Source organism: Suncus etruscus, chromosome 6 (genome assembly GCF_024139225.1).
Source record: "Suncus etruscus isolate mSunEtr1 chromosome 6, mSunEtr1.pri.cur, whole genome shotgun sequence".
NCBI classification, from domain to species: Eukaryota; Metazoa; Chordata; class Mammalia; order Eulipotyphla; family Soricidae; genus Suncus; species Suncus etruscus.
In genome coordinates this window covers 72,227-98,590 of record NC_064853.1, presented here as the reverse complement: position 1 = coordinate 98,590, position 26,364 = coordinate 72,227, and the positions used below count along the sequence as shown (strand labels likewise).

The 26,364-nt window shown below is 37.2% G+C and overlaps 1 protein-coding gene across 1 annotated transcript; it reads left to right on the top strand.

Annotated features, from left to right (window-relative positions):
• The first annotated feature begins 8,865 nt into the window (after positions 1-8,865).
• On the top strand, positions 8,866-22,303 carry LOC126010914 (olfactory receptor 1J4-like). Its single transcript, XM_049774517.1, has 2 exons — positions 8,866-9,362; positions 21,427-22,303. The coding sequence occupies exons 1-2, from the start codon at positions 8,866-8,868 to the stop codon at positions 22,301-22,303; spliced, it is 1,374 nt and encodes a 457-aa protein (XP_049630474.1).
• Positions 22,304-26,364: the final 4,061 nt, after the last annotated feature.

The window sequence follows — 26,364 nt, the reverse complement described above, 5'->3', positions numbered from 1 at the left end:
TAGTATATTTATATAATATAAATATACACTTATTTATAGTTGGGCATCCTCCCTTCCTATAAAATTCTGAACATTACTATTATTTCTAATAAGTAAATGTATTCATCTGTATAAATTATAAAATTATTAATCATTAAAAGCACCATGAATTCTGAAAAGTTATAAACATTATAGTAGATGATTTGTATATACTCTCCATCTCTTCTGTAGCAGATAGAAAATTATAAGGAAGTATTTCAGTTAAACTACAATGGGATTTAGTTGATTTTCCTATGATTCAGTAATTAATTACATTTCTTGGCATTTACCCCCAAAGGCCACAAAACTACTCAAAAAAGAAATTCCCTCTCATATGTTCATTGTAACATTATTCATAGTAACTAAGTCTAGAAACAGCACAAATATCCAAGAATAGCTCAATAAGGAAATTGAGGTATATATACACACTATAGAAAACTACTTCACTATAAGAAATGACAAAATTGGGCAATTTATTGCTATGAGTGACCTGGAGATATTTATGCTAAGTAAAGTCAGAAGAAGAGGACCTGGTATAGGATGACCTCTCATATGTGAGATATAAAGAAACATAGGTCAAATAACCAAGTAATAACAAAACACCATAAACAATGGATCCAAGAACCTATCTACATAAATGAGCTTACCATAGGGGGTTGGGCACAAATGTTTGTTGGATTGAGCATGGGACACTCTGGTGAAAAGTGCAATAATAGCACATTGTCTATATGAAACTCTACTATTAATAATATTGAAAATCATGATACTGGAAAATTTTTTGAAACACATAAGAGGTGCCAGGAGAAGATAAAATAACAATTTACCCCCAAGGAGTATTTTAGGGGAAGCATCTCAGAATGAGTTGATTCAAGAAAAAAAAATCAACTGATGTTTCTTTTCCAGTTGCCCAAACCAAAATGACTGAAGCAATAGAGCCAGGTGAAGCACCAGAAACTGTGAATGCAGGGAAGAAACACTGATCTGTACTCCAAAGTCTCAGCAACAAAAGGATGCAACAAATACAGTTGCATACTTTCTGGCTGGAAATGGTGAACATGAACTAAGATTGTTATCCAACCCTGCACAAAACCAGAAACTTACTTCTTAACACCAATGCGCTCTAAAACATCTCAGAAGGTGACTTCAAAGAGCCTTTGATGAAGCTGTTTAATAAACATGATAAATTAGATCTCCAACTAAGAAAAGAAGTCAAACTATCACTGGTCACATATGACAAGAGATTATGTTTAGAAAACCAAGACTTCAGCAAAAGAAAAAAAAAGTAACCAAGATAGAAAGGAGACAGGTTACAAATTCAATAGACAGATCTGTGTCACGTCTATAAGCTAACAATGAAGTAGAAGAGTTATAAATAATTATTCATAATTGTGCAACCAAAATCAAATACCTGAACCGCTTATACAAATAAAACTATAAATCACTATGAAAGAAAATAGGAGACATGAGTAATGAAACATTTTTTATTCATGGATTAGGAAGATTAGCATTATTAAAATTACCATCCTAAAAAAGAACTACATAGAACCAAGGTAATCCTAAGGATATAGACCAAATACTCCAAAAAATTAATGTGGAGTTAAAAAATCCCCAAAGATTTCAAACAAAATAAAATTAAATAAAAATCTTAGGGCCAGAGTGGTAGCATAGTGGTAGGGTGTTTGTCTTGCATGCAGCTAACCCAGGATGAATATGGGTTTAATCCCTGGCATCCCATATGGTCCCCCAAGCCTGAAGAAGTAATTTCTGAGTGCAGAGACAGGAGTGACTTCTGAGTACCACAAGGTGTGGCCCATAAAACAAAACAAAACAAAAAGAATAGATTTCCTTATAAGCTAGTGATTTCTCTTCTTGGTATCTATTTCCAAAGCATTAACTCTAAAGATACATGAACATGCAGCACTGAATGCAGAACTTGGCAAAACTCCAAATGCCCAACAATAGATGAAAAAATAGAGAGTGATGTTATAATCAATGGAATACTTCAAGACCACAAGAAAGTATAAAATTATGCAGTTTGTGGTAATCTGGGTTAAGTGGCATTAGTAGGAGAAGAATAAATACCAGATGATCTCACTCATCTATAACATATAGAAAAATAAGACCATAAAGTGGAAGGTATCAAATAATGATATGACCTTTACCCTGGATTACAGATATGTGGTTCTGGGGATTGAGCCAGGGTAAACTATGTATAAAGAAATCAGCTTAACTCCAATATTATTTATTTGGTCCCAGTAACTAATTTTTAATGATTTAGCCTAGGGTTAGATTAGGGGATAAGTAGGATAGGTAGGGATCTTAAGATATTGGGAAAGGGACACTGACACTGATAGTGCTTATAGAATGGAATAAATATTCTTATTTATATAATTATATTATTATTCATAGTATTATGAACCACTATGGCAAATAAAAATTAGGGAGAAAGGAAATATATAAAAATAATGTAAATTCCTAATTCACATCATACACAAAAACTAATTCAAAATGAATTCAAAACTTTGACCCTAGATCCAAGTCCTTAAAACACGACAAGAAAATGTATGGTCATAACTTTCCCTAAAATTGTCGCAGAAGTAATTTCAATGACTCAAATCAGTTGAACCCCAAAAATCGGAAGCAAAAATAAACACATGAGACTACATAAGATGAGACTACATCTGACTTGCTAAAGAAGTGATGACTAGAATAAAAGCATACCCTTCTGACGGGGAAAAATATTTGCTACATCTGCACCCAACAAAGAGTTAAGACCAAGATTTATAAAGCACTCACAAAATTTAAAAGAAAAACTAACCTCATTAGGGGCCAGAGAGATAGCATGGAGGTAGGGCATTTGCCTTGCATCCAGATGGATGGTGATTTGAATCCCAGCATCCCATATGGCCCCCGAGCCTGCCAGGAGCGGTTTCTGAGCATAGAGCCAGGAGTAACCCCTGAGCACTGCTGGGTGTGACCTAAAAACAAAATAAAACAAAGAAACAAAAATACCTAACCCCATTAAAAAATGGGAGAAAAATAGTATAGAAATTTACTCAAGACATAAAGATGGTTAATTGGTATATAAAAAAGTATCTTTATCATAAGTTATCAGAGAAATGACACTGGGGCCGGAGAGATAGTGAAGCGGTAGGGCATTCGCCTTAAACCCTGAAGGATGGTGGTTCAAATCCCGGTATCCCATATGGTCTCTCGAGCCTTCCAGAGTGATTTCTGAGTGTAGAGCCAGGAGTAACCCCTGAGTGCTGCCGGGTGTGACCTCCCCCCAAAATAAGATATCTGACACCATCGATATTGGCATGCACCAAAAAGTTAGAAATTGGTGGAAACATTATTCAGAGATATTTAGAATTGATAATGGACTAAATTATACTTAATAAACTGTTTTATGTAAATAAAGTGAGACAAAGGTTTTTTACTAAGGGCAATCCTAGTTTCTATTAACAGCTTCCTTATAGACCAATAGATCAAAGATGGTGAAATAAATGACTATGTAAATAAGGTACCTGGTTGAGACCTCAATGGTCCTTCTGTCTGGTCCATAAAAGCTAGTTTTCAGAATCTGACGTCCCTTTAAGTCTTGGGTGTTCATACCTGTCCTGGTTCTAAATGGGAAAATAGAGAAAAAAATTAATTGGACAACCTCTGCCCTAAGGTTCAATGATTTGGGGGCATAGGGAAGAAATATGTCTTAAACTGTCATGAAGATTATATGTGTATCACTAACTTGGGTTATTAATAACTGGGATTGAGATGGACAAAGTATGTTGATGGAAAGCTTGTATAAATGTACATTCTGCACAAATGGTAACATTCTATTGAGTCTGAAGGTAATCCAATCCCCCTTTAACCTGTGACATATTCTATTAATATATGCTAGAGAGGGGGTAGCATTAGACTGACTAATTTACTTAGTATTTGTGTCACAGAGCTGTACTGTTTTACACAAACAGTTTAGGTCATTTTCAGGAAAGTAGGAGTTTGCAATTGAAGTATAGATTTATCAGTTGACTGAGTTATACTATCACTATCAATGCTATAGTAATATCAATGATTGTAAATATATCCTTTGTTGGAATATATGATGTTCATATAGTAACATTGGGCATACACTCTATACTTATGCTTTTTTTCCATGAATATCATTGAAACTTAATCAAAGATTCACAATGGGGGCCGGGCGGTGGCGCTAGAGGTAAGGTGTCTGCCTTGCCAACGCTAGCCTAGGACGGGCTGCGGTTCGATCCCCCGTCGTCCCATATGGTTCCCCAAGCCAGGAGCGACTTCTGAGCGCATAGCCAGGAGTAACCCCTGAGCGTCACCGGGTGTGGCCCAAAAACAAAACAAAACAAAACAAAACAAAACAAAACAAAAAGATTCGCAATGACAGCTATCATTATTTTCTGAAAGAAAGTTTGGGGGAACATTTTTCAGGTTCTGGAACGATTGGGCAAAGTCTCACATTCATGTCTGACCAGGGCATGAGCTATATTGGAGTTGGAGCAATTCCAACTTTAGCTGAAACTCTGAGAAGGAAGAGAGCAGCCACGTTCCCAGGCATCTGAGACACCCTCACAAGTAACTGCACTAACTCAGTCCCTCCAGTACCTACACAAACTCTTCCCCAAGGTCTGATCAAACTGAGGCAATTACCTTACTTTCTTTCCTAACCAGGAGCTTGGGGATTTTTACTGTGCCTTCTCTAATGCTTATAAAGTGGTTTTATTGCATCGAATCATAAGGACAATCACAGAGAGAAGTTAGGAATTCATGGAGATTTTCTTCCCACTGTTTTTTTCTTGTCTATCACAGAAACAAAGACCTCAAATATTGGATTAGAAGTTGGTTGGCTACCAAGGAGTGCTGAAGCAACTGTGATCTTGAGTTTTAGGAGAGAAAGGTATGTCTCTCTGTGTTTTTGGTCTGCAAATACACTCCATACTGGTCCATAAACAGATTTTTTGCTTGTGTCATGAGTGTATATTTCTTCAAAGGTTGTATCTATTTCTATGTAATTTTTCTTGCACTGTAGAGAGAAAAATACAGAGAGAAAAGAATAAACTAGACAGAAAGCAGAAAGAGATAAAGATGACTATAACTCAGAATTATTCTTTTCCTCTTTTTAACTATCTAGCAAATATGGGGCTGGAGAGATAGCATGGAGGTAAGGCATTTGCCTTGCATGCAGAAAGATGGTGGTTGGAATCCTGGCATCCCATATGGTTCCCTGAGCCTGCCAGGAGCAATTTCTGAGCGTAGAGTCAGGAGTAATCCCTGAGTGATGCCAGGTGTGACACAAAAACAAAAAACAAAAAAACAAAAACAAAAAAAGATAACTATTTAGCAAATAGTATTAAATAGGCTCCCATTGAGCAAGTGCAGAATATTTGTAAGTTTGATTTGAATTTTCATCATCAAATATCTACTCCATTCTTATACAAACACTCTAACATTCTCATGCTTGTATGGATATTATTGTTGGGTAATGAAATTGCAGAATCTGAACAGAAACATTTGTGTTCCTAACACAAGTCTTCTAAATGCATCCATGAGCAGCACTGGAAAGGATTGAATGCTTTATTCCAGGATTTGGTATTTTGATCCTTCATCTTGTTTATGTTTTCATTTTACTGCATCACAAGTTTATGAGTGATTGCTATTGTCTTATTCACAGGTAGCATTTGTATGGTGGTATTTGTGTGTAAATGGGACACACCACACGTTCCTCACATCTAACTATCCTAATAGTTTGTCAATGGTGACTACTTTATTGCACTAAGCAGGCAGATTCATGTACATATCCATCTCTTGGCAAGCATCACATACTAATGTTGAAAACAACTAATATCTCAGAAGGTCTGTCTGGGATCTAATCATTAGCCAGGCACATTGATTTTTGTTCTCTGAATTCATTTAAATGGATTTTTTATAAGGGTAAATAATCATCGGTCACAATTTTATATTGAGAATTGACTTAGAACTATACAAAAAAAAGTATAGAGCACCATGCTGGTTACATAATCAGTGCTCAGTAACCAATGGGTTTATATTTTGGTGTGGTATGTCCCCAAACTAAGTGGTTTTGTCATGGTGATTTTTAATTCTCACTGTCTGGAGAGAAATGCATGTAGAAATCTAAGAGGATATGCCCTCACACTTTGTGGGCACAGCCTGATCTGCCCCAGCTAAAGCCCAATCACTACACAAGATCCTACCTGAATCAAGTTTCTAGAATAGTCATGGTTTGCAAGTCTTCTGGTACCTCTGGTTTTCCAGCCAGGACTTAACGGTCATTATTCACCCCAGAGGCAATGAACCTCAGTGTGTCTCTGAGCAAGTTCATAGTCCCTGACGAGGACTTGCTGTCCTGTTTTTATAAATGAATACAAAGACCAGTCGAGATTTTCCCCTCAGCATTATGTGTTTAGTATGCCTAGCCTCTAACATCACTTCCCAGGCATTACTAAACCTAGAAGCCACATCACAGAGCTGCATGTCTCAAATTCATTGTTCCTCTTTTGCATAGGTGCATTAAATTGGGAAAATACTACAAATGCAAGCAAGTTATTATTTAACAGAGATAAAAGCACAAATTTTGGAATGCAGTTAGTCCTTATACCCTGAACACTGGCGTAATGACTTGGCTCAGGCCTTCAAAGAATGGGCATTGCCCATACAACCCTGAAGCTTTGTCCATCTATGGAAACAACCACAATTTTCCACAATATCACCAGGAGGCAAACCCCAACCAGGGGAGACCCTACCGGTACCCTAGCATTGACTACTCCAAGGAGTATTCCCTTGACACCCAGATGACTCAGTGACAGCAGCAACTTGCTTGCAGGGCAGGCATCTGATGGTGAGGTAAAACTGGAGGACGCTCCACATCCTGACTTTGATGAAACACAGAAACCAGAATCCTTCTGGCACAGAAACCAGAATCTTGAACTACAGAAACCGGACAACAACAACACAGAAATCATTTCACCACAGAAAATGATTAAGGGGTTGGACAACCTAGTATGCCTGGAGCCCAGAGTTTGTCTTATGCCAGAGAACTTCAGGGATAAGGTCTCTTTGTATTTAGGAAAGGCTATATATATATAGGAGAGCTATACACAGGAGACAGAATTTTACCAGATAAAGTTATAATTTCTCCTTTTCTAATTTATAAGAATGTACTTTTTGCATATTTAGATAATTTATTCTTTGTTCCTCAGAAAGAAGTAAATACAGTATTGATTTCTTTATGTTTTCGTGAGGATTTAAACTATTTTATATTTTTAAAATTTATGTAAAATGTTGAAATATTTTTATGTACTATAACTTACAATATTGATAACAATAGGGTTTCAGGATTAGAATGTTCCAACACCACACCCTCCACCAGAGTGTTTACTTCTATCTACTACTAGGTGAAGTAGTAGATACAAAACACTTCTTATTTCTTGTTTATTTCTTGTTTATTATTATTTATTTATTTATTTATTTTGGTTTTTGGGTCACACCTGGCAGTGCTCAAGATTTACTCCTAGCTCTATGCTAAGAAATCGCTCTTGATAGGCTCAGGGGACCATATAGGATGCCCAGATTCAAACTCTCGACCCTCTGCATGCAAGACAAATGCCCTACCTCCATGCTATCTCTCCTGCCCCATGGTGAAGATTTTAAAATAAGTCTATGCCAAAACCTTGTAATAATGTCTGGCATACTTATATTTATCATCATTATTTGATATCATTGTTCATGTTAATGAATACTTTTGGTTATAGCAAACACTAAATATCTAGCAATTAAGAATCAGCCATTCTCAGGGGCTGGAGAGATAGCACAGTGGTAGGGTGTTTGCCTTGTAAGCAGCCAATCCAGGATGGATTGTAGTTCAAATCCTGGCATCCCATATGATTCCTCATGCCTGCCAGGAGCGATTTCTGAACAGAGAGCCAGGAGTAACCCCTGAGCGCCACCAGGTGTGACCCAAAAACCAAAAAGAAAAAAAAATTGGAAAGAATTAGCCATTCTCGGGGCTGGAGAGATAGCATGGAGGTAAGGCATTTGCCTTTCATGCAGAAGGTCATCGGTTCGAATCCCAGTGTCCCATATGGTCCCCCATGCCTGCCAGGAGCAATTTCTGAGCCTGGAGCCAGGAATAACCCCTTAGCACTGCCGGGTGTGACCCAAAAACCACAAAAAAAAAAAAAAAAAAAGAATTAGCCATTCTCACTATATTTATTCTATTCCAATTTAGAGTTTATCCTCATTTTAAGGGGAATGACTGCCAACTTATTCCTAATGTAAGTAGATCTTTAAAGTATCATAAATTAGTAAGGCTTACCAGGCCAAATCCATAGCTGTACATTTTTTAACATAGACACTTCCTGTTTCTTGTTTATTTTCTTTGTGAAGTGCCTTAAGCATAGCTGTTCATAGAATTTTTGCACTAACAGGAAAAATCTTGTGAGGATGTGATGTATTAATGAAGTCTGAAAAGTGTCTTTTTGTTTTGTTTTGTTTTTGGGCCACACCCGGCAGTGCTCAGGGGTTACTCCTGGCTGTCTGCTCAGAAATAGCTCCTGGCAGGCACGGGGGACCCTATGGGGCACCAGGATTTGAACCAACTACCTTTGGTTCTGGATTGGCTGCTCGCAAGACAAACACCGCTGTGCTATCTCTCCGGGCCCTGAAAAGTGTCTTAATTAATATATTTAAACATGTGAATTATAATCAGAAGTTTAGTAAAACACTTCTTTCTTATAGAAATGAAATATAATGCAACTAACATGGAATTTTCCTGTGTCTTTAATTTCAAGCAGAGAAATAACTAACATGAAGAGAAAAAATGAGACCATTGTGTCTGAATTCCTCCTCCTGGGGCTCCCTGTGCCTCCAGAACATCAGGGCTTATTCTTCATCCTCTTTCTGGTTATGTATCTGACCACAGTGATGGGAAACCTGCTCATCATTCTGCTCCTCAGAATAGACACTCGCCTCCACACCCCGATGTATTTCTTTCTCAGTGTATTGGCCTTCACAGATGTGTCTTTATCATCTGTCACTGTCCCCAAAATGTTGATAGACATGAAGAATAAGCACAAATCTATCCCCTATTCAGGATGCATTTCTCAGGTATTTTTTTTAATATTATTTGGATGTATTGAAAATTTTCTTCTTTCTGTGATGGCATATGACAGGTATGTGGCCATCTGTCAGCCACTCCACTATACCACCATCATGAGACAGGACCGATGTATCTCATTAGTAGCTGCATCCTGGATGCTCAGTTGTTTCCACTCTCTGTTGCACACGCTCCTCTTGGCCCAAGTGTCATTCTGTGCTGACATTACTGTACCCCACTTTTTCTGTGAACTTACTCCAGTCCTGGAGATAAGCTGTTCAGACATCTCACTCAATAACATGGTCATCTTCATTGAGGGAGGAATATTTTTTTATCTGCCATTCATTAGTATCTTGGGCACTTATATCTACATATGGGCCACTGTCTTGAAGAATCCATCTGCTAAGAAATTCTTCAAAGTTCTTTCTACTTGTGGCTCCCATCTTCTTGTTGTATCTTTATTCTATGGAACAATTTTAAAAGTTTATTTTTTATCCTCCTCATCTGTCACAAATAATAAAGATATAATTGCTTCTATGATGTATATGATAGTCACCCCCATGTTGAACCCTTTTATCTACAGCTTGAGAAACAGAGATATAAAACAAGCCCTAAAATTGCTTACTCACAGAGTAAAGTTCTGTAAGTCAAATAACTAAATGTGAATATGTCAACTAACATGACAAATGAGCAAGGAGACTATTATCCTAGAACAGATATTTTGTGTATTCACTTGTGACTGTCTTTACACAGTCTGAGACATTAATATGTTTATGTCATGTTTTGCTACCATCTACATGTTTTTCTTGCCCAGACTGACTCTCAGTGACTCTGCTCCTTACTGAACAATTATTAAAGTTATGATGCATTATTTTAGCGTGACCAGAACTTGCTGAAGTGAGTAAATGGTTATGATGCCAAAATAGTAATGAAAAAGAAAACTTCTCAAGATACACCAGCTTTAAGAAATACCATCTTTTTTCTTATATTGTTGGGATCCAGAAAATTATGTTTTTTAAAGAGTATCACAGAAAAACATTTCTTGATAAATCAGAGTTTCCTATAAAAAGGTCAACGTTTCCATTATGCCAAATCCAAACATAAGTATATCATTAAGCAGAGCCCTTAACTCTGAGACCCAGCCTAAAATCACTGGGACTAAGCCCCAGCACCACTCTTTAAAATATACATATGAGTTCATGTAATTTTCTTCCCAATATTGAATAAATGTAATGATAGTTTCAATTTTTGTCTCTAGTAAATATTATTTCTGAGGAAAAATTCTTTTAGAATGTTATGTTTTATATCTTGATAAAGGTGGTAGTTTCAGTGTATATACACATATATAAATGTTCAACATGATATTTTTGGTTTTTTGAGCCACACCCATTTAATGCTTAGGAGTTACTCCTGGCTAAGCACTCAGAAATTGCCCCTAGCTTGGGGGGACCATGTGGGACGCCGGGGGATTGAACCGCAGTCCTTCCTTGGTTAGCGCTTGCAAGACAGACACCTTACCTCTACCGCCACCTCACCGGCCCCAATATACATATTATTTATTTTACACAGTTATGATCATGAGATGGGACAAATAATAAATGACCTCATTCTAACTGAAAAGATGTGACATTTAGGTACTTGTGTAAAATTAGTATTTTATACAACTGCACAAATACCATGTTTATGTATATATATTATATACTTTAGTGAAGTAAGATAATTTGATTTAAATAAATTTACTTAGAGACATATGAGATGAGAAATAAAACAGAGAGAAAGAGAAAGAGAGATCTTTGTTTAAAGGAGAACATGACTTCTCCAGAGTAGGAAGAAGCAGAGAAAGTCTTTTGAGAAAGGGTTATATACAATTTCTTCATATCAACTTGGCCTTATAAATTTTCTCATTTTACTACAATATGTGCCTCTGAAAATATAAAAACAACACCATTGTTGAAATATAGGCATAGGTATTAACTATATTATATATAATCATGTAAAGAAATAAAAAAGAAATATGCCATATTATATAATTCACACATATATATGTATATATATTCAAAACAAGTGAAGTTGTTCTAATTTTCTGTTCTTTACTGACATGCTAACACACACAAACAAAAGTTTTCTGTTTTATTTCAGTACTGTAAAATAATTTATAAGAATATCCTGTCCAAATTTATCATTGCAAGGCACTCAAGTGGGCACTGACTGGTATGGGGGATGATTAGCCTGTGGTACTGAGTTTTCCAGAACCAGATGACTAATCAGAAGGGAGAAGTTATGGAAGAGTAAATGCAAATTATGTGTGGAAGGAACTTTCCTCAAGATAGTAACTATAAAAAAGATAGTAACTATAAAAAGCCCATAACCAACATAATTCTTAAAGGCGAAAAACTGAAAGCATTTCCACTGAGGTCAGGCAAGAATGTCCATTGTCTTTCCACTTATTCAACAAAGTAGTAGAAGCCCTGGCAATAGAAAGCAGGTAAAAGAACAACATCAAAGGAATATAAATTGGAAAAGAGAAAGACAAATTATCTCTATTTACAGATGATATACATTAAAGGCCCTGCAAATTCCATAAAAAAGCTCCTTTTAGAAATGATAAATTAATACAGCAAAGTGGCTGGCTAAACAAAAGACAGTTTCTTTACTTTATACAAATAGTGACTCAGGGAGAACAAGATCAAAGTGTTTATCCCATTTTAAATAGTTTCCAAAGCCATCAAGTACCTAGAAATCAGCCTAACAAGAGAGGTAAGAGACCTATTCAATAAAAACTTCAAAACACTTAATAAAATAATTGAAGAAGACCTAGGGAAATGGATAAATATTCCATGCTCATGAATTGGAAGAATCAATGTTATCAAAACTACTATCTTACCTAAACTACTATATAAATTCAATGCAATCCCTATCCAAATTCAGATAATATTCTTATAGAACTTTTTTTTGTTTGTTTTTGGGTCACACCCAGCAGTGCTCGGGAGTTACTCCTGGCTTTACACTCAGAAATTGCTCCTGGCAGGCTCAGAGGACCATATGGAATGCCAGGATTCGAATCACCATCCTTGTGCATGCAAGGCAAACACCCTACCTCCATGCTATCTCTCCTGCCCCTCTTATAGGACTTTTAACAAGTTTAAAAGTTTATGTGGAACCATAAAAGACCTAGAATAGCCAAATCCATATTGGAAAACAAGAAACTGGGAGGCATCTCATTACCTAACTTGAAGTTCTACTATAAATCATAGTGATCAAAACAATATGATATTGGAACAAAGACAGTCTTTCAGACCAATGAGTCAGAGTAGAAGATTCAGTGACAACCCCACCCAACTATATGATAAATTAATCTTTTACAAAGGAGCCAAGAACTTTAAATGGAATAAAGACAGTCTTTGAACAAATGGTGATGAAACAATTGTTTAACTATGTCTAAAATTAAAGATAGACCCATATCTCACACTTTACACAAAAGTCAATTCAAAGTAGATCAGAGACCTTGAGATTAGACCTGACTCTATAAAGTTCACTGAGGAAAACATAGAACACTCCAAGTTGGGGCCTGCAAGGTGGCGCTAGAGATTAGGTGTCTGCCTTGCAAGCACTAACCAAGGAAGGACCGAGGTTCGATCCCCCAGCGTCCCATATGGTCTCCCAAGCCAGGGGAAATTTCTGAGTGCTTAGCCAGGAGTAACCCCTGAGCATCAAATAGGTGTGTTCCGAAAAACCAAAAAAAAAAAAAAAAGAACACTCCAACTCTTACACTTCAAAGAGGTTTTCAATGATAGGATGCCAATAGAATTAAATCTGAATAAATAAGACTACATCAAACTAAAAAGTTTCTGTATGGCAAAATAAACATGGGATACAATTGAAAGACAGCTGATCAGGAGAAAGTATTTGAACTCAACACATTGATCAAATTTTGATATTTAGAATATACTAAGTACTCATAAGGTGAACTCCACAAAATCTAAAAACCCCATCCAAAAATGGGGAGTGGAAATGAACAGACAGTTCTCTGAGGAAGACCAATTGGTGGCCAGTAGGCATATTTAAAATACACATCATCACTTATCATTAGAGAAATCCAAATCAAGACAACAATGAGATATTATCTTACACCAGTGAGGATGACACATATCAAAAATACTGTGAACAATATGTGTTGTGGAGTTTTGGTGAAAACAAACTATTGTTCACTGTTGATGGGAATGCTGCCTGGTCCATCTCCAAATAAAAACCATAGGTAAGGGTCTCAGTAAACTAAGAATTGATCTGCTATATCCCACTTTTCCCATGACAGTAAAACATTGATCCAAAAGGATGTATGAACACCACTATTATAGCAGCACTCTACAATAGCTAAGAGTTGGAATCAACCTTGATGTCCAACCACAGAAGAATTGATCATGAGGGTGGAGTACATCTATACAATAGAATACTACATAATCTGTAAGGAATGATGAAACATTTTATGTCTGAAACCCAACTATGAAGAACTTTGTAAATCACAATAGTTTCAATAAAAAATTAAAAAGAACACTGGTGGTGGGAATGGCCCTAATTCACTGTTACTATGTAACTGAAATACAACTTGAAAGACTTGTAAAAAATTTAAAAAAGAAGCAGGATAAAGTTTATGATGAATATATTAATGAGACTAAGGTTATGTCAAAAATAAATAGATAAGGTGAGATATAAGATGCAAAAAGTATAAGAAAACTAGTCTTCCTTGCAAAACAAAACATAAAATTAACAGACATTCCAGCAGGTGACAGAGGAAGAACTTAGGTGTGAATAGCTTTTAGAATATAAATACCTGGTAACTCTCCCCAAATGTTAGAAAAATAGCCATGCAAATCTATAAAGACAAGAAAATACATATCTAAATGTGAAAATATCATAACAAAGTCTTATTATTAAAATATAATCAAAAGTTGGGGCTAGAGAGATAGCACAGCGGTGTTTACCCTGCAGCCGATCCAGGATCTAAAGTGGTTGGTTTGAATCCCGGCATCCCATATGGTCCCCCATGCCAGGAGCTATTTCTGAGCAGATAGCCAAGAGTAACCCCTGAGTGCTGCCTGGTGTGGCCCTAAAACCAAAATAATAATAAATAATAATAATAATCAAAAGTTTGATAAAAAGCACACTCAAGACTATGTTCAAATATCTGCAAATATATAAAGGCATATTATCTCCTCAGATTTCCCAGCAAAAATTCTAGAGATCAAAATAGAGTAAAATAATCTAAGGATTAAACAAAATTAAAAAAAAAAACAACTAACCAAAAATAGATCTAAAATTTAGCAAGGTACTAACAGAACTTAACAAGAAAAAAACATCTAATCTCATCAAAAAATGGGGAGAAAAAATGAACAGACACTTTCTCAAATAAGAAATACAAATAGCTAGAAGGCTATTTGTATATGAAAAAAATGCTCCACATCACTAATCATCAGGGAGATGCAAGTCAAAACAACTATGAGGTACCATCTCACACCAGAGACTGGCACACATCACAAAGAACAAGAACCATCAGTGCTGGAGGGAATGTGGGGTGAAAGAAACTCATTCACTGCTAGTGGGAATGCCGTCTAGTCCAGCCTTTATGGAAAACAATATAAAGATTTCTAGCATTAAAATATTAATAATAGGGCCCAGAGAGATAGCACAGCGGCGTTTGCCTTGCAAGCAGCCAATCCAGGACCAAAGGTGGTTGGTTCAAATCCCGGTGTCCCATAGGGTCCCCCGTGCCTGCCAGGAGCTATTTCTGAGCAGACAACCAGGAGAAATCCCTGAGCACCGCCGGGTGTGGCCCAAAAAAACTATATACATATTAATAATAAATACTTTCACAGTAAACCAAAGTTTATTAAATTCATTCAAACCCTAGTTATCTTGCAACCAAAAAGTCAAATGTCTTCTACATAAATTATTTATTAAAAATAACTTCAGAATGAAAAGATAGTTCAGCCAGTAGTGAACTTGCCTTGCACATGGCCTACATGGATTAGATCCCAATATAGTAAAAGGTCTCCAGACCAGCCAGAAGTGATTCCTAAGTGCAAAGCTAGGAGTACCCCCTAAGAACTACCAGGTGTGACCCACACACACAAAACAAAACCAAAATAATAATTGCAAGTATGCATTTTTGTTTGTTTGTTTTTGGGCCACATCTGGTGGTTCTGCTCAGAAATTGCTCCTGACAGGCTGGTGATATGGGATGTCAGGAATCAAACCCAGGTCTGTCCAGGGCCAAGCAAATACAAGGCAAATGTCCTGCCACTGTGCTATCTCTCCAGCCCTCAAGTATGCAAATTTTTAACAAAGAGGATAAATAAAAACATAGATGTCATTTTTTATAACTGAAATCCAACTACAAATATGTTTGTAATTATGGTGCTTAAACAAAGATATAAAAAATTTTTTTTGGTTTTTAGGCCACACCCTGTGATACTCAGAGGTTACTCCTGGCTATGTGCTCAGAAATCACTCCTGGCTCAAGGATGATATGGGACACTGGGGATAGACTGAGGTCCATCCTGGATCATCAAGTGCAAGGCAAACACCCTACCACTACACTATCACTCTGGCCCCTAAATAAAGATATTAATTAAAAAATAAAGCTTTTAGTAGAATAAACTGTCAAAATATATAAAAAAAATAGATGTGTGATGATTAAAAAAATTAATCAAATGAGTCCTAAATTGCATTATTTTGGTGAATGTACTTAAGAAGCCTGTTTCACACTGAAAGAAAGATTAAAAGCATAGGTAAATATGGTATGTTGGGGGCCGGTGAGGTGGCAGTAGAGGTAAGGTGTCTGCCTTGCAAGCGCTAACCAAGGAAGGACTGTGGTTCGATCCTCCGGGGTCCCATATGGTCCTCCCAAGCCAGGGACAATTTCTGAGTGCTTAGCCAGGAGTAACCCCTGAGCATCAAATGGATGTGGCCCAAAAAAACAAAACAAAAAAAGAGAGAGAGAGAGAGAGAGAGAGAGAGAGAGATGGTATGTTGAAGAAAAACTTGAGAAAAAACTTGTATAGCCACTTCCTAAGAAGTCTGCATGCAACCCTGATCTGGGATTTGACTTTGGAGTATATGTTAAATATTGTGCTAAAGTGGAGAGGATATTATTGCACTGAATATTTGTGTTACCATATTTGCATTTTTTATGGAGAAAGCTTAAGTCATGTAATAGATTTATAACTGAAGAGTATAATAAATGGCAGCTTCATTCAATCACTAAGAATTCTGAATCAATGTCAATGATCAAAACTTATTATTGGGGCCAGAGAGATAGCATGGAGATAAGGTGTTTGCCTTGCATGCAGAAGGACTGTGGTTCAAATCTCAGCATCCCATATGGTCCCCCGAACCTGCCAGGAGCGATTTCTGAGCTCAGAGCCAGGAGTAACCCCTGGGCGATGCCAGATGTGACCCAAAAACAAAACAAACAAACAACAACAAAACAAAACAAAACAAAAAACCTTATTAGCCTAGTTGTAATATACAGTTAATCATATCAGTAGACATGCATTGAATACCTGTGTGCTTTAATATGTATAATTTAATTAAATTTGAGTAAAAGATTTTAATGACAATCATAATTTAAATTTTAGCTTCTAAAACAGTCTGAGAGAACATACTATTTTTTCTTTTTTTATTTAAACACTGGGTTTAAATAAAAGGGTTTTACAAGGTTTTTTTTTTTTCACAGATAAAGTTGTTCATGATTGAGTTACAGTCATACAATGTAGAACAACCTTCACCAGTGCACATTTTTTTTTACCACCAATGTCTCCAATTTCCCTCTCATTCTCTCTGGTGTCCTCTTACCTCACACCGCCACACATGCTTCTGGGGCAGTCATTGTACTTCTCTCTCACTTTCTCTCTCTTTCTCTCTTTTTTTCTCTCTCTGTCTCACACACACAACACTCTCTCTCTCTCTCTCTATATATATATATATATATATACAATCTCTATCAATTTCTATATCTCTCACTCACTTTCTCTCTTCTTTTTTTGACACTGTGGTTTGCACTACTGTTAATGAAGAGGTGTCATGCATGATACTTTATCCCCTTTCAGCCCCAGTTCTTGTTGAGAGTGATCAGTTCCTACCATTACTTTCATAATAGATCCTTCATACTCTTACTGCATTCTTTGCTCTTTTTGACTAGCTTCCTACTATGAACTGTTCCTCATAATCTTTATGTCTATTGCCTCTGGGTATCATTGAGGAAGCATAATTAACTTAATTAAGGACAACCATGATATCTGGCAGTGTACCAGATATAGCTGAGTGTAGCATGTGCAATGTCAACTTTGGTGATGGAGTATGATTCAGCTTCCTGCTTCTATCTGAAGGGCAGGGAGAGAGCAGCCCAAGGGCCCCTAAAACCTGGGACACTCTCTCAGGTGACCAGAGCAGCTTAGTCCCTCCAACCTCTGCTCAAGCTCGTCCCCAAAGCCTGGTAAAACTGATGCAATTATCTTTCTGTCCTTAACCAAGAGCTTAGGGATTTTGTCTTCATCCTTTATAAGGTTTATGGTTTGGACATGGAGGACAGACCCAGAAAGCTCAGGAGATTTTGGGCTCATAGATGTTGCCTTTCCACTGTTTTCTTCCAGGTAACTAAAATAGAAGCTGAGGGCATAGAAACTGGATTAGAGGGTTCTTGAGCGACCAAGCAGTGCAGATCAGAGTAAGCTTGAAATTGTAGGACAGAGATTGTAGGTCAATTGTGTCTCTGTGTGCATAGAGTCAGTAATGCCCCCAATACATATATTTACGCATAATTATTTCTTGCTTAATTAATATGGTTACATTTATATTTCTTCAATACTTGTTTCAGCATATATGTGATGCCTATTGCTGTAGGAAGAAAAACAGGGGAGAGGACATAAATGACAGGATTAGGTTTAAGAATTTGCCTTGCAACCACAATGTCAAAAAAGAAGAGAGAGACAGAGACAGAGAGAGACAGAGAGAGAAGTAAAATGCCTGCCTCAGAAGCAGACAGAGGAGGGTGGGTGGGAGTGAAGAGGGCATCAGGGAGGGGTGAGAGGGATGCTGGGAATATTGGTGGTGGAAAATGTGCACTGGTGAAGGTTGTTCTACATTGTATAACTGTAAATCAATCATGAACAACTTTATTTAAAAAAACTATTACTATCAACCTTGAAACAATGGTGTTTAAATAAAAATTTAAAAAATAGTTTAAAAAAAAAGAAAAGAAATTTGCTTTGCACATGGTGAATGAACCCTGGCTGGATCCCCAGAACTGTATAGGGTTTCTGAACAGAGCTAGAGATAATCCTTGAGCACCATTGGGAGTGGTTAAAAAACAAATTAAAAACAGAGAGAATCTGAGAGAGAGAGAGAGAGAGAGAGAGAGAGAGAGAGAGAGAGCTAAAGAGAAGTCAGAGAAAAAGTCAAATAAACTTTTCACCATGACCACTGCACACATGAAAAATAGTGTCTACTAAGCAGAGCTCTTCTGAGTGTGCTTTGGACTCTTATTATAAATCACCCATTACATCTCTTTCAGTCACTTCCACATTCTCAACTTTGTACAGACATGAAAGTCAAGTAATGACATTGCATGGTCTGAAGAGACACAGATTTGCTCCTCAGATATGAAAGAGAAATGTCCTGAGTTTACCCATGCCCTGCAGGAGACAGGCTTGAAACCTGTGTGCAACGTTAGGTGGATGTGTAATCTTTCCTTCTGTTTATGAGTCATCTTTGCACATCTCTCCAAGGTCTATGTGTTTGTGAGTTATTGATGACATTTCGTGTGCTTAGCATTTCTGTGGCGGTATCTGAATGGGACTCATCTTTCTTCCCCACAGCTTTCAGGAGTCAGTCAATGGTGGCCATTTTACTGCATTGAGAAGGCAGATTCATGTGCATGTCCACCTCTTGGTAAGTATCACACACTTCTTCCTCTGAGCCCAGTAGCTTAGCAGGTTAGATGGGTCTAATTCACAGTTTGGTGCTGATGTTTGTTTCTGATATTTCATTTCTGCTGGCAAAGAAAGGATAACTAACCCTTGCTCATAGTTCTATTCTGAGATTTCAATTGGACATGTTGACAAATCACTCGGCAACACAGCACTGCACTTGGAGCATCATCAGTGTTCATGAATATTTTAATTGTCTTTCTTCTAACTAGGTGCTTTTGTCATGGAGGTTCTTAATCTTCTAAACTCTGGGAAAGCACACATAGTATGTTTCTAAAATAAAGCTGCCCACACAGGTATCTCACCCACTTTGTGACTGAACATGGTCTGACCTTCTTTCCCTGGGTGAAAGACTGCTATCTTCAAACACCAAATTCTGGGACTGCAGTGATGGTAAGGTGGGTTAAGAATCTTGTTCTGCACGCAATTCACCAGGGTTTGATTCCTGAACATCCCATATAGTTCCTCAGGCCCCGCCAGAGTAACTCCTAAGAGCAGAGGCACAAGTAATCTTTGAGTGTTTCTAAAAACATCAAAACAAAAACAAAAATTAAATCCTGTGTGAATCAAATTTTTCTGTCAATTATAATTTACTCATTTTCTCATGGTGTGTTCACAATGATCAAGTCACTATCTACTTAGAGGACAAGAAGAGACAGAACCAATGTCCTTGAATACTTCCTGGTCCTATAAGAAATACTTTCCATCCTCCTCTTGATCTTGAACATAAAGCACAGGAAAGACTGCCTTTCTCCTTGATGCTTTATGTTTGCTAATTCAGCCTCTTACTAAATTTCAAATACTATTGTTTTTAGTGTCCAACCACCTCAATTCATGACCTCAATTTGATTACTTACTCCTTAGTTTTAGTTTTATCACTAAATATTTATGAAGGAAATATTTTTCATATGTGTACTTAATATATTTATGCACTTAATGTTTCACATTAAATATAAATATTATGCTAATGACATGTGCTTATGCAATAGAAATATATATAAATGAATGTTTACATGTATCTGTTATATTTTATATTTTATATGTTAACATACTACTTTCCTGTTAAATATTTAATATATAAATATATTAGCAAATATGTATTTAATATATATTCATACATTTTATATCTTTATTTATATGAGTGTTTTCATATTTTAATTAAAATTAAAATATTTGAAACACTATTAAATTGTACAATGAACAATATCTCAACTCATGGAGTGCTATCATGTCAGATGTATGGATCTGCTAAATAAGGAGAAAAAGAAAGCCAGATTCTGATTAGAATAATATTATCATACCTTTTACCTTTATTATGTAATAGTACTGTAGCTTTGCACATTTAGATAATGTAACTTTTGGTCCTCATAACAAATGTTGATTTCTTAATATTGTCTCAGACTTAAAGAAAAAAATATGGAAAACACATGCTATCGTGCTTGGAATAATGTTTGCTAATGGTCAATATTTGACATAATTATTAATGCTAATGAAACATTTGTGTACTTTATATCTGAATCTATTAAGAATAGAGACATTTAAACTTTAGCTATTCTATTTTAATGTAGAGAGTTTCACATTATTAACAGGGAATGACTAATGTCTGCCTTCAAATCTTCATGTCTAAATCATATAAAATTAGAGAAATTGACCTGGCATGATGAAATGGTGTAGACACTCCCACATATGACTTTTCATTTCTCCCTATTGTATGTAGTACTTTGTATAGTGCTTTGTATGATACACTGAAGTAAACTGTTGTTCAAGTTATATTTTCCAGTTTAACAAAATAAAAACGCAACTAAAACCCATTCATCTAGGGGCCAGAGTGGTGGTGCTAGACGTAAGGCATCTGCCTTGCCTGTGCTAGCCTAGGACGGACCGCGGTGGACCGCGGTTCGATTGGCGTTCCATATGGTCCTCAAGCCAGGGGCAGTTTCTGAGCACATAGCCAGGAGTGACCCCTGATCATCACTGGGTGTGGGCCCCAGAAAAACAAAACAAAACTGGGCGGCACGGTACACTAGAGGTAAGGTGCCTGCCTTGCCTGCGCTAGCCTAGGACCGACCATGGTTTGATCCCCCGACCTCCCATATGGTTCCCCAAGCCAGGAGCGACTTCTGAGCACATAGCCAGGAGTAACTCCTGAGCATCACCGGGTGTGGCCCAAAAACCAAAAAACCAACCAAACAAACAAACAAAAAAATATTCATCTAAACACTATGTCACTATTAATACCTAAGCACTAAATGTGCCCTTCTCTTTTTCACTCCCAGCAGAGTGGAGCAGCATGAAGATAGAGAATGAGACCACTGTTTCTGAATTCCTCCTTCTGGGGCTACCCATATCACCAGAACATCGTGTGCTAGTATTCACCTTCTTCTTGGTCATGTACCTCATCACTGTGATTGGAAATCTACTCATCATCCTACTCATCAGTATTGACTCTCGGCTCCACACTCCCATGTACTTCTTCCTCAGTGTCTTGGCCTTCAATGATGTGTCTTTATCTTCTGTCACTATGCCCAAAATGTTGGTGGACATGCAGAGTAATCACAAGTCCATCCCCTATTCAGGGTGCATATCTCAGGTATACTTTTTAATATTTTTTGCTTGTATAGACAATTTTCTTCTTGCAGTGATGGCATATGACAGATATGTAGCCATCTGTCAACCTCTCCACTACAACACTATCATGAAGCAGGAGCGTTGTGTCTCATTGGTAGCTTGGTCTTGGTTCTTTAGTTTTTTACATGCTTTATTGCATACCCTCCTCTTGGTTCAAGTGTCCTTTTGTGGTGATGTTACCATCCATCACTTCTTCTGTGAACTCACTGCAGTGTGGGAGATAAGTTGTTCAGACACTTATTTCAATAAACTGGCTGTATTCATTGAGGGAGGAATAATGATAGGTATTCCTTTTATTTTTATCCTGGGTTCCTATATTCATATATGGGCAATTGTCCTGAGAAATCCATCTGCCAAGAGATTCTTCAAAGTCCTTTCTACCTGTGGTTCCCATCTCCTTGTTGTATCTTTATTCTATGGAACCATTGCAGAAGTGTATTTATTCTCTTCGCCCTCCATCTCCAGTATCAAAGACATAGTTGCTTCTGTGATGTATATGATAGTCACCTCCATGCTGAACCCTTTCATCTACACATGAGAAACAGAGATATCAAGCAAGCCCTAAAATTGTTTGCTTATAAGATTATATTCTGTAAGTCAAGCAATTTATGATGAATGAGTTAACAAATATATATATATGTGTGTGTGTGTGTGTGTGTGTGTGTGTGTGTGTGTGTGTGTAAATAAAGAAGCTATTATTCAAAGTATTCGGTAAAAACAAATGTTCTGTAACCTTAGTTGAAACTGGATACACCTCTCAATAAGGCTGGTATTCCCATTCTCACTGTGCTGACATATACCAGTTTTAATTACCCAGATTGATTTTTTAGTGACTCAAAATGTTTCTTACCAATAGTTAAAAGTCCATATCTATTTTAACTATATCTAGACTTTAGGGGTGGGATAGTGGTTAAGAAGCCAACTAACAAGAACAAAAAAAGGAATGTCCTCCATATTCTCCAGTTGTAAGAAAAACCAACCTTACTCTCTTTATAATTTCAATGTCCAGGAAAGAAGACGTGTAAATAGAGTTTCACAAAGAAATGGCTTACATTAGTCAGATTTTCTATTTTTTAAAATGCTGACATTCAAATTAATAAACATTTAATGATTGATTTTCATTTCCTCTTAAGTATGGGTCAGCACAGTCCTGAGAATCTCTGCATTACCAAGCAAAGCGCTTTACTATGAGGCTTATCTCTAGCCAAGAATAACTGGAACTTCCCAGTTCCCCCACAGATCCCCCCCAAATGACTGGAACTGACTTCTATTGTAAATATATGCGTTCAACTGAATTTGTTTCTCTTACTAAATATGTTTAATCAGGAGTGACTCATGAGCTCAGCCAGGTGTGACCCCCTAAAAAAAGAACAAAACAAAAAAGGGGGCTGGAGCAATCGCACAATATTAAGGCATTTGCCTTGCACTCAGCCAACACAGGACAGATGGAGGTTCTAATCCCCGCATCCCATATGGTCTCCCCAGCCTTTCAGGAATGACTTCTGAGTGCAGAGCCAGGACTAACTCCTGAGCACCACCAGGTGTGACCCAAAAAATACCCCAAAACAAACAAAACTAAATATGCTTCATGATGCAATTTGGAAAATTTCCTGCTCAATACTATTTCAATTATTTCTTTAAAATTTAGTCATTTATTGGGGTGGCTAAAATGGTTTCTGTCTTGATGTAGGTGGCTATTACAATGGATATGTATGTGCATAGAAATGAAATATCATAATTTTTATTTTATAAATTTTGCTTACACTTTGACACAACAGTATGATATAGGGGAGGAAAAGAATTACAACAAGCCATATTTTTTATTTAAAATGTTATAGCTACATGTCTATGTATCTAGTAAACTACATACTGGAATATTTGTATTGGACAATAGATGTAGTGACATTTCAAATATAAAAATAATGCTCAGGGGGCCGGAGAGATAGTACAGTGGCATTTGCCTTGCAAGCAGCAGACCCAGGACCTAAAGTGGTTGGTTCGAATCCCGCCATCCCATATGGTCCCCCATGCCTGCCAGGAGCTATTTCTGAGCAGATAGCCAGGTATAACCCCTGAGCACTGCTGGGTGTGGCCCAAAAACCAAAAATAATAATAATCATAATAATAATGTTCACAAGTAAATTATAGATATATGTGAGCATGTAAAGACATATATGTCCAATGTTTTTAGACAATATTTAAATATACTTAGTGTGATGTATCTCAAAATAATTCACCATGAAAAGCTTAGACATTCTAGGGGAAATTACTATTTTTTACTATTTGACAGAAATAAGATACAAGTGGTTTGCTGGTAAAAGTGAAGAAGGAAAGACATTGTTAAGTAGGATTGCTAAGAATAACAAGCAGTCTTCAAGTTAGATCCTGTTATCTCCATTTTGATTGAAGCAGTGCTTTCATAAATAAATCCTTGTACCAAAAAAAAATCCTTGTACCAAAATTGATCAAGGTACACATTTTAAATATCTGCAGTTTCTTGTGTCAATTATGTATAAAGTCATAATGAGAGATAGTTAACTTTGATAATCCTGTAATTATTGAGAATATGTTAAATGTTTTGTAGAAAAAAATTTAGAAAAACTTTGTAGAACAAATTTTTTGAAAATTTTATAAAATAAAAATAGTTCGAAGTTGTTATAATTAGCAGTGGGTACCAAACAACTGAAAGATATGACATTAAAAAGAAGTGTTGGGGGGCTGGAGAGTTAGCATGGAGGTAAGGCTTTTTGCCTTTCATGTAGAAGGTCATTGGTTCGAATCCCGGCATCCCATATGGTCCCCCGAGCCTGTCAGGAGCGATTTCTGAGCTTGGAGCCAGGAGTAACCCCTGAGCACTGCCAGGTGTGACCCCAAAAACAAAAAAAGAATGAAGTGTTGAGCCAGAGACATAGCATGGAGGCAGGGCGTTTGCCTTGCATGCAGAAGGACAGTGGTTCAAATCTCGGCATCCCATATGGTCCCCTGAGCCTGCCAGGAGCAATTTCTTTTTTCTTTTTTTTTTTTTCTTTCTTTCTTTCTTTTCTTTTTGGGTCACATCCGGCAGTGCTCAGGGGTTACTCCTGGCTCTATGCTCAGAAATCGCTCCTGGCAGACTAGGGGGACCTTATGGGATTCGAATCGCCCTCCTTCAGCATGCAAGACAAACACCCTACCTCCATGCTATCTCTCCAGCCCCCCAAGAGCGATTTCTGAGCATAGAGCCAGGAGTAACCCCTGAGTACTGCTGGGTGTGACAAAAAAAAAAAGAGGGGCCAGAGAGGTGGCGCTAGAGGTAAGGTGTCTGCCTTGCAAGCGCTAGCCAAGGAAGGACCACAGTTCAATCCTCCGGTGTCCCATATGGTCCCCCAAGCCAGGGGCAATTTCTGAGCGTTTAGCCAGGAGTAACCCCTGAGTATCAAATGGGTGTGGCCCGAAAAAAAAAAAGTGTTTGTGAGCTCAGCTGTTCTTTTCTCTGGAAGAAAGCAGCCACAATTCAGAATTGACATTCTCTGAAATGGTCCTGATAGTTCAAGCCAATGATAGGCTCTGAATGGTGAGAGGAGGAGAAAATTGATTTTATAACTTCTATCCCAAAGCACATTATTTTGGCAGATATCCTAAAGAAGTATATTTCACACTGAAGGAGAGATTAATGCATAATAATAAAGAGTGGGGTTAAGGTCACAATATAATGTTACCTCTGACTGTGGTGTATGCCAAAAACAGAGGGAAATATTATACTGAACATTTACTGATTGTTTGTGTCACATAGTTGGGCTATTGTGTGGAACAGTTTTAATGATCTGGGTTTTAATAAATGAAAAATATATTAGTCAATTGTCAGTTTCATTTAATCAATGGTAGTTATTCTACAGCATGTGCCACAGTTTCATAATATGCAAAGTTAACTATAATGGTGGACATATATTGTGCAACTTGAGCTATAGCATATATGATCTATTATAAAAGATTCATGACAGAAATCATCTGAATTTTATGACTTCTGAGCAAAGCTGAGGGAAGCTACTTTACTTCCTTAGGAGCAACCATGAGCATCTGGCAATGTGCCACATCAAGCTCAATTTGGCATGTATGTTGCCTACCTTGGTGCTGGAGCCCAGCCCAGCCATTCCTACATCCAAGGATGTGGGCAAGCAGGAAGCAGCCCAGGGACCTGGGACACTCTCTCAGGTGGCCAGAGCAACTCAACACCTTCAGCCTCTGCTTGAGCTCCTTACAAAGGTCTGGTCTAACTGAAGCAACTCTTTTACTTTTTTTCTTAACCAGGAGCTTAAGAACATTGTCTTTGTCCTCTATGTTCATAAACATATCTTTATTGGGTGCTTGGACATCAAGGACAGACAGAGAAAGCCCTGTTACTTGTTCTCTTGATCCAAGTGTCCTTCTGTGGTGATATTACCATTCATCACTACTTCTGTGAATTTACTTCAGTGTGGAAGATGAACTGTTCAGACACTTGATTCAATAAACTGGTCATCTTCATTAAAAGGTAAATAATGTTATGTATTCCTTTGATTTCTATCCTGGTCTCCTATATGCATATATGGACAATTGTCCTGTTTCTTTGCTAAGAGATTT

What these genes read in the sequence shown, in the direction of transcription:
- LOC126010914 (XM_049774517.1), top strand. Translation starts at nt 8,866, where the DNA reads ATGAAGAGAAAAAATGAGACCATTGTGTCTGAATTCCTCCTCCTGGGG. An exon ending in ACGCTCCTCTTGGCCCAAGT is followed by an intron (nt 9,363 to 21,426) that starts GTCATTCTGTGC and finishes AGAGTGGAGCAG; the next exon opens with CATGAAGATAGAGAATGAGA.